Raw genomic sequence first — 10,000 nt, 5'->3', positions numbered from 1 at the left:
TATAGTGAACTATAATGTATTAGACACTGAGTCCTGATGGTGGCGGTAACTTCACCATTATGCCGATTTTGACCGAATAGAGGGAATCTGGCGATTTCCGGTCAGCTGATCACAACATCCGCTAGCTTTTGCACTGTGTTACACAATCAGATGTCCGGGATGCTAAGCTATCATCGTTTATTTTAATAACTAAGTCAAATTAAGCTCTAATCAAGCCCCAAATATCGCAATTTACGCAGCGATGCACATAAAGACCGCGTGCGTGCGAGAGCGTGCACGCAAGGATATCTGTCCGTGGCTCAAATGCAGAATAAATAATAATATAAGTCTCTATGGGACAGACATGGTGAGCTATAAGTCTCTATGGGACAGACATGGTGAGCTTTAAGTCTATGGGACAGACATGGTGAGCTATAAGTCTCTATGGGACAGACATGGTGAGCTATACGTCTCTATGGGACAGACATGGTGAGCTATAAGTCTCTATGGGACAGACATGGTGAGCTATAAGTCTATGGGACAGACATGGTGAGCTATAAGTCTATGGGACAGACATAGTGAGCTATAAGTCTATGGGACAGACATGGTGAGCTATACGTCTCTATGGGACAGACATGGTGAGCTATAAGTCTATGGGACAGAGTAGACATGGTGAGCTATAAGTCTCTATGGGACAGACATGGTGAGCTTTAAGTCTATGGGACAGAGTAGACATGGTGAGCTATAAGTCTATGGGACAGAGTAGACATGGTGAACTATAAGTCTATGGGACAGAGTAGACATGGTGAGCTATAAGTCTATGGGACAGAGTAGACATGGTGAACTATAAGTCTATGGGACAGAGTAGACATGGTGAGCTATAAGTCTATGGGACAGAGTAGACATGGTGAGCTATAAGTCTATGGGACAGAGTAGACATGGTGAGCTATAAGTCTATGGGACAGAGTAGACATGGTGAGCTATAAGTCTATGGGACAGAGTAGACATGGTGAGCTATAAGTCTATGGGACAGAGTAGACATGGTGAGCTATAAGTCTATGGGACAGAGTAGACATGGTGAGCTATAAGTCTATGTGACAGACGTGGTGAACGTGGCATGGCAGTCATAAAACACTGAATGATGAATTATGTGTGCTGGACTACAGTACGCATGCACAGAGGAGGTTTATGTGGCCGCACGCATATGCAAGTACTATACAGTATACAGTGGTTGTACGAATGCATGGCAAGACAGTCGCACGCACGCACGCACGCGCACACACACATGCACGTCCTCCAAGCAAAACGCGCATATATAGTATGCCCTGCACAACACTCACAAAAACGCCATGTGCGTGTGTGCGTGCGCTGCAGGCAGTGCTGCAGGCATTGAGGAATCTCTGGTCTTCCTCCAGAGAGCAACGCCCCATGCACGGTTCTTCTCACCTCCTACTGTGTGCGTGCGTGCATGCGTGTGTGCGTGCGTGTGTGCGTGCGTGTGCGCGCACATACGATTGTATTATTTGGCTCCAGGTTGTGTTACAGTATAGTATTATTTGGCTCCAGGTTGTGTTACAGTATAGGGTCCCTAATGGAACGACCATATTTGAGTTTCCTCAGCCTTCTACATCAAGAAGGAAATGTTTGGAGAGCATGAGAGCAGTAGTGGAAAGGTTTTCATAGTAATTATCATTGTCCACCAATGCAACCACTTCACGTTTAAATAGAAATGCCCTCACCTGTTTACCTGCCATAAAAGATACAGTTTGACAAGAGAGTGTTAATGTCCAGTGATGTGAGCGGACTGGGCGTCGGCCAAGTCTGTCCTATGCCCATATTAGTCCGCCAGACAAGATTTCATTATCCAATCAGTGTGCAAAACCATACCAATTGTTTATAGGTTTAAATCAAATCAAATCAAATCAAATCAACCTTTATTTCAATTAAAAACTTTATTCACAATATTCCATATCACAATAAAAAATAATCACACCCGTGTGAAGTGAGGGTCGCTCTTATCATCTTACAACATCGAGGACAAAACAAGCATTAAATTGTTCATTGTTAATGGAATTTACGGTTTGTGTTAGTGACAAAACAAGCATTAAACTCTGTCCATTGTCAATGGCATTTTTAATGTTGTTTAAGGAAAAACAAACCTGTATATAGGAGGGGCTAGCGCCCCTCAAAACCACAACAATATAATGAATAAAAAATAATATAGAAGTGCGCCAATGGTTCCACAGTCTAGAGGAGAACCTGACCGAACTACAAATAGGGTTAGTTATGACATCAATGATGTCATTTATGCTCTACACATAACACATCTATACATAAGATTGCGTAGCACTTATATAGCACTCAGCATTTATAGCACATTTAACACAACTCTTTGTACTCTTTGGCTTGCAAAGTACATATTCAGGATGTCACTGATCACATGACCCCAGGTCCTAGACCTCCAGTTCTAGGCTACACAGAAAGGGGTGACTTTTTTAATAATACTTCTACACAAAAACTCTAAGGTATATTAATGACATACCGGTAGTTCAATGTTGAAAATTTGTGGTTTTCCCCTTTAAGTATAGGGCATTATACTGTAGTCCAGCCTTGACTACAAGTACAAGTATACTGTACAAGTACATTAATATATGTCAATACAAGTACATTAATATATGTCAATACAAGTACATTAATATATGTCAATACAAGTACATTAATATATGATAACCCTTCCACAGTCCGGGTAGCTCAGTCGGTAGAACCCTCGCCTTTGGACCACAAGTTCATGGGTTCGATCCCGGGCATCGCCAACTCAGCGTATGAATAGCACGGCTTGGGTGCGGCAAGTCGTGTGGGAAGTTCTGGGAGCTGATGGTAGGTGTGGTGCTCCACCTCAGCAATCCATCTCCCAGGGGTCTAGCGCATTGTAACGGGGACAGACTCCATCTCCCAGGGGTCTAGCGCATTGTAACGGAGACAGACTCCATCTCCCAGGGGTCTAGCGCATTGTAACGGGACAGACTCCATCTCCCAGGGGTCTAGCACATTGTAACGGGGACAGACTCCATCTCCCAGGGGTATAGCGCATTGTAACGGGGACAGACTCCATCTCCCACGGGTCTAGCGCATTGTAACGGGGACAGACTCCATCTCCCAGGGGTCTAGCACATTGTAACGGGGACAGACTCCATCTCCCAGGGGTCTAGCGCATTGTAACGGGACAGACTCCATCTCCCAGGGGTCTAGCGCATTGTAACGGGGACAGACTCCATCTCCCACGGGTCTAGCGCATTGTAACGGGGACAGACTCCATCTCCCAGGGGTCTAGCACATTGTAACGGGGACAGACTCCATCTCCCACGGGTCTAGCGCATTGTAACGGGACAGACTCCATCTCCCAGGGGTCTAGCACATTGTAACGGGGACAGACTCCATCTCCCACGGGTCTAGCGCATTGTAACGGGGAAAGACTCCATCTCCCAGGGGTATAGCGCATTGTAACGGGGACAGACTCCATCTCCCAGGGGTCTAGCGCATTGTAACGGGGACAGACTCCATCTCCCACGGGTCTAGAGCATTGTAACGGGGACAGACTCCATCTCCCACGGGTCTAGCGCATTGTAACGGGGACAGACTCCATCTCCCAGGGGTATAGCGCATTGTAACGGGGACAGACTCCATCTCCCAGGGGTCTAGCGCATTGTAACGGGGACAGACTCCATCTCCCACGGGTCTAGAGCATTGTAACGGGGACAGACTCCATCTCCCACGGGTCTAGCGCATTGTAACGGGGACAGACTCCATCTCCCAGGGGTATAGCGCATTGTAACGGGGACAGACTCCATCTCCCAGGGGTCTAGCGCATTGTAACGGGGACAGACTCCATCTCCCACGGGTCTAGCGCATTGTAACGGGGACAGACTCCATCTCCCAGGGGTCTAGCGCATTGTAACGGGGACAGACTCCATCTCCCACGGGTCTAGCGCATTGTAACGGGGACAGACTCCATCTCCCAGGGGTCTAGCGCATTGTAACGGGGACAGACTCCATCTCCCAAAGGTCTAGCGCATTGTAACGGGGACAGACTCCATCTCCCAGGGGTCTAGCGCATTGTAACGGGGACAGACTCCATCTCCCACGGGTCTAGCGCATTGTAACGGGGACAGACTCCATCTCCCACGGGTCTAGCGCATTGTAACGGGGACAGACTCCATCTCCCACGGGTCTAGCGCATTGTAACGGGGACAGACTCCATCTCCCACGGGTCTAGCGCATTGTAACGGGGACAGACTCCATCTCCCACGGGTCTAGCGCATTGTAACGGGGACAGACTCCCACGCGTGTTACCGGCTGATACCGACAATAAGCCACCCCCGACGTACTTCTTATTCCACAGGGAAAAAAGCAGCTTTTTCATATTTATCACACATTTTATTATTTTCACCTATAAACAGGTGAATAGGATGAAAAAAATCACACCTGTGTGAAGTGAGGGGCACTAATATATTAAAGTCTAACTCATGTTGCTATTATTAATAGGTGAAGTAATGGTGATGTAAAACAAACACGGACAAAACAAACATTAAACTCTCTTCATTGTCAATGGCATTTTTAAGGTTTGTTTAACTAAAAACCTTTTGAGGGGCGCAGTAGTGCCCCTCAAAAAGAAAAGAAAAATTAAATAGTTTATCACCATGAAACTTCCCCAGTTTATTACTTGCATGATTACTTACAATGATTTATGGTTTTACAATAAATTAAGTTTTCTGCATTGTTCATTTAAATATGCAAATTAGGCATTATATATAGGACAACTTGCCGATTTGCATAACCTTCCATAATCAAAATTGGAAAATTGGATAAAGCCAGAGTCAACCTTCTTATTTCATTTTGTTTACATGTTAGAGTCAAAGGATTTAAACGAGGGAATATTTAATATTTATGTATCACTATAAATTAGAAAATCTTCTCTAAAAGTGCATAGCCCCACAATTATTTAACCACTTTCACCCTGGTGTCGCAATGCGTTATGAGCTTGTAGGTCAGCTATTGTTTGTTTTTTGGGCAGTTTTTTTATAGGGCTCAAGTTGCTGAGTATAGAGAAACACACACAGAATACTCTGCAGTGTCATAGTGTCACTTTAATGTATATCTGTATATCTCCTAATCTTCATCACCCATCCATCTTCCGTTTAAACACCGAGTGCTGTGTGTGTGGGGGGGCCTCCTGTCGTCAGAGAGCCGCTTCAAGGGCGTCTTAAGATCTCCCTGTTAGCCAAAGCCCCTTGTCTTTGAAACCTAAGCCTTCTAAAGTTCTCCCAAGATTCTCCCTCCTCCCCCCCCCTGCGCTGAGTAAGAGGGAGGAGAAAGCCTCCAGGAATAGCCGCTCCCGCGCGCGGCATGGGAACACCTGTGCCCAAGTGTCTGTTGTGTTGGACAATGTGTTCGCCTCACTGCAAGGGCTTATCTCTCCTTGGTAAATATAGGGCTCCTTGTGTCTCCTAACCACCGCCCCCCCCCCCCCCCCCCCCCCCCCCTAAGACCGAGGAGGGAGGAGGGGGGCCGTGGCAGCAGAGTAAACAAGGATCGCTTACAAAAATAGATATAGAAGGTAGGCTACAACGTGATAATGGAACATTCCTGCAGATGAATATTTTTTTAAATGTTTTCGTGAAGCATGCATGTGTAAAGCTGCAATGTATGAGTGACGTCTCAAAACAAGATTATAATAGTTTTGGACTTTTCATTATAGTTTAGTTTTAGTTTTTACTTTTTTAGTTTCGTTTTTAGAGTGGGTTTGCTAGTTTTTATTAGTTTCTTTTAGATTTTTGTAGCTTTTAGTGTTAGTTTTAGGATAGTTGCAGGATTCAAAAAGGTCAAAGTATAAAACAGGCCTATTGTGTAATCAAAACTCAACAAATGAAGATATATGAGGTGTATGACATGGCCATACACCTCATAGAGCAACACTAGAGGACACAATCTGCTGAATTAGTCATCATTTCGAGATACCTGCCAATAGCAGAGTAAACACTTGAGTAAAGGAGAGCCTGGGAGTAGCCTATACTTGAAAACGCTCGCCTTCCCAAGTTCCCATACAGGTGTGGCCCGTAAGAGAATTAAGCACTTAGCGTCCCTTCAAGCTTAGTTTGCTTCTGAATGTTACTAAACCTGTGTTCTTGACCTTTTAACCCACTTTCAACTTGCCATCCATATTTTGGGAATGTCATTATAGGCTAAAGATTCCCAAAAGATGTATATTTAGGCTATACGGTATAAGTAAGTATAGCAGATCGGAGGGGCTATCGTTCCTCAGAGTCCACAACATGATCTATACCTCATTAATGAGCCACAGAGGTTCATCGTGTGTTCAAAGCAACTTGAGCCGCCCGCGAACGCCCGACCATGCCAAGGTTAAATGCTAACGTTGATCAGGGATAGCTGAATTGGGATTTGAGAGCTCGTGAACACACTCGTGAACACACACCCGGTACAGTACAGCACCACTCAGTTCAGACGGGTCTGATTTTTCTTCGCCGGCAGTAATTTCACTTCCGCGTTTCCTAGTGGCCTACTCCGCGGTTAGCCTGGGCAGCATTCCTTTTTGGGTTTATGATCCGGTCGGGAGCGGATGATATCGCTACGTCATGTCCTAGTCATTGTTTGTAGTCATCAGTCAACAGGCAGGAACCATCATCTGGAACTTCCTTTCCCTCAAACCGATTTTTCTTAATAAAAGTTGCAGGCTACGAGAGCTTTTATTGTTATTCTTCCGGTTTGAGGGAAAGGAAGTTCCAGATGATGGTTCCTGCCTGTTGACTACAAAACAATGACTACAACAGGACGTAACAATATCATCCACTCCAGACCGGTTCACACAGCAATTTTGAAACACAGACCTGCAGGCTTTCCTCCGAGGTGAAACGCCTGATGACGCAAGGTTACTCCGCGGTAGGCAATATGTAGGAACAGTAGATAAATAATAATAATAATAATGAATTTTATTTATATTGCACTTTTCATTCACAAGGAATCTCAGAGTGCTACAAGGTTAAAAACATATGATCTATCATAAAAGGTTAAAAACAGGGTTAACAAAAACAGTGCAAAACAGTGCAAAGCGACAGTTCAGCACAAAAAGGCCTTCCGAAACAGGAAGGTTTTCAGGCCTGTTTTAAAACATTCCACAGTCAGGTCCATGGGGAGGCTATTCCATAGACGTGGTGCTGCTAGGTAGATAGGGAGGAATAAGGGAGTGGGGAAGGAAAGGAGGGGAGGACAGAAGAAACGTATAAGAAGTTCTGTGAAGGAGGAAGAGAGAGACATTACAGACCAGACAGTGGCCTTGTGGTTAGAGTGTCCGCCCTGAAACCGGGAGGTCAGGGTTCGATCCTCAGCCGGGTCATACCAAAGTCAGCATCAATGGGTTCCTTGGCCGCAGTACTTAATTTACAAGACGTATACAATTAGAGAATGTAGAAGAATTGTTATTTTGATCAACGTTTGCCTGTTATCTCTCCTGATGGTACCAACATCAATACAGCAAATTGTATCCAACGACAACAAAATATTCTTTAGTTTTAGGTCTGAGAGGCTAAATGTCATCAAATGGTGGTCAGGTGGCTCAAATGCTGCCGAATAAATAATGGACCTTGATATGAAATGGGTTGAAAACCACTGGTCTAATGCAGTGGTTCCCAAAGTTGGGTCTGGGGTCCTTGAAGGAGTTCCAGGTGGTCCCCAAGTGATAGTTTGTATACACTATCAGAGTTAAACTAAAATAGATTTTACAGTCATTTATTGTAAAATTGTTTTTGCGGCTTACGCCTTTTATTGGTTTTTCGAAGGGACAGACAGTAGGCTGACAAGAAACGGGAGAGAGATGGGGGAAGACATGCAGTAAAGGCCGTGTCGGGCTCGGGAGTCGAACCCGCGGCACACTGCGACTGCCCAGACGGTTACGCCACCGCCCGGGCCGTAAAATAGATTATTGGGGGAACCACTGATCTAATGGGGTTTTGTCTTCACGTGTGTTTGCAGGACAATGAAAACAGTAAAATCCCGGCCTCCTACCGGATCAACTCCACCTCTCCTGCCAAGCCAGAGGACGTGGGCTACCGGGACCGCGGGAACGAGCTGCTGAGCGGCGGCCTAGCAGCCTTCGGAACGCCAGAACGCCGTAAAGGCAGTCTGGCTGACGTGGTGGACACGCTCAAACAGAAGAAACTGGTGGAACTCACCAAGACAGAGCACGACGGTACGTACGGTGTGCGCGTGTGTATATGTGTGTGTGTGTGTGTGTGTGTGCGTCAGCTGTGAAGTACTCAAGGTAGTGTGCATACGTTCTTTCATCAGAAGAAGGGGAATACTCAGTGCGTGCGTGAGTGTGTGCATGTGTGTGTGTTTGTGCATTTGTGTGTGTGTGTGCATTTGTGTGTGTGTGTGTGTGTGTGTGTGTGTGTGTGTGTGTGTGTGCGTGTGCGTGTGTGCGTGCATGCGTGCGTGCGTGTGTGTGCGCAAACACACGTTTTCACTTTTCTTCTCCACATCCTCCGCTTAAAGAGCTTTGAAGCTGTTAAATTACAAGTGTCAGAGCCCTCTCTCATCAGAGCTTCACCTCAACCACGGAAAGCCTCACTCTCTCTCTCTCTCTTAGCTCCCCATGCTTCAGATCTCGTCCCCTCATACGGGACATCCTTATATACCGGGAGCTTCCCAGCATGCCTCGGCTTGCCCCCCATGCACACCCCCAAAACGCACCCATGTGAAGATCTGAGGTACCCCCCCCCCCCTCTCTCTGTAAAGCGCCTTGATGTCTGTCATTTAGAGGTGTATAGCTTTGTTCTATAGATACAGCAGAGTGACTGTGGGAGCGACGCAGCCCCAAGGCGTCTATCTGTGAAACCATATACGCCGTCTTCTGCCCAATGATAGCATTGTGTCTTATCAGCAGCCGGCGCTCTTGAATGTGTGTGTGTGTGTGCGTGCATGCGTGTGCGCGTGTGTGTGTGTACGTGCGCGCGCAGCGCGCGTGTGTGTGTGTGTGTGTGTGTGTGTGTGTGTGTGTTGAAGACTCGCGGTGATGTCACTGTTGTGACAGCTTCTTGTCAGACTTAAGAGGAGCCGAGTGGATGGCAATACAAAACTAGTGTAACTTTAGTATGACTTATGGCTCTCTCTCTCTCTCTCTCTCTCTCTCTCTCTGTGTGTGTGTGTGTGTGTGTGCGTGCGTGCGTGCGTGCGTGCGTGCGTGCGTGCGTGCGTGCGTGTGTGTGAAATCTGTGTGTTTTAAAGACGGGGTGCAATGGCTTTTTGGAGACATGGATGTCAGACACCACGTACGGTAGATTACACATGCGCGTACGTACAGACATTCAGTGTATTTATTGTAAGATATAGGCCTATTTGCCTGCATTCTGGGCCTTTCTCGTGAGCTTCAAAACATGTTGCCAATTGGATAATCAGGGCTAAAATAGTTTCTAGTCTGAACTTGGCACTAGTCTGTTTGTTTGGCAATTGATACTGCGGGTCTCAAAATACTTTCTCCTGATGTATGAAGCAAAGAATAATACAAAAAAATATATATATAAATGTATACAAAAAAACACCTAAATGAGAGCAACAAGTCAGCCAGGAATTAAAACACAAGTGAAACAAGGCATGGAGTGTTGGCTCTTAAACAAATCCATCCCGGACCTTGTAAACATTTTGTGAATTGCTAGCAATCCTTGAAGAAAAAGAAAAAAGTCCTTTTCAACCAGTTGTGTGACAATGCTATTTCACTTAAAGGGTGCTTTTTGTGTGTAATTCAAACCAGCAAGGCTGACAGCTTTGTATATATCTCTGTCTCTCTCTCTAACACGTTTGTTGAATAAAATGGGAGATCAATACAGAATTCTCTTTCAGTTGACACATGAACAATTGCTGTTCTACTGTATTTTGGTATTTGTGCAGATTGCAATAGAAGTCTTAGATGATGAATCAATTTTGGGTGACAATGGTTTGGAACGTGATTTGT

At 45.7% G+C, this 10,000-nt stretch overlaps 1 protein-coding gene across 3 annotated transcripts in view; it reads left to right on the top strand.

Moving 5' to 3' along the window:
• Window positions 1-10,000, top strand: part of LOC310856921 (transcription factor SOX-6-like) — a 167,801-nt gene that overhangs the window by 66,634 nt on the left and 91,167 nt on the right. For all 3 annotated transcript variants that reach the window (XM_083762474.1, XM_083762472.1, XM_083762473.1), the window contains exon 4: window positions 8,023-8,239. In XM_083762474.1, the coding sequence (XP_083618600.1) occupies window positions 8,023-8,239 (217 nt within the window). The remainder of the gene's footprint in view (window positions 1-8,022; window positions 8,240-10,000) is intronic.

Source organism: Protomyctophum parallelum, assembly GCF_964188405.1.
Source record: "Protomyctophum parallelum genome assembly, chromosome: 4".
Taxonomy (NCBI): domain Eukaryota; kingdom Metazoa; phylum Chordata; class Actinopteri; order Myctophiformes; family Myctophidae; genus Protomyctophum; species Protomyctophum parallelum.
Note: the sequence above shows the minus strand (reverse complement) of the source record. Positions and strands in the feature narration are given on the sequence as shown.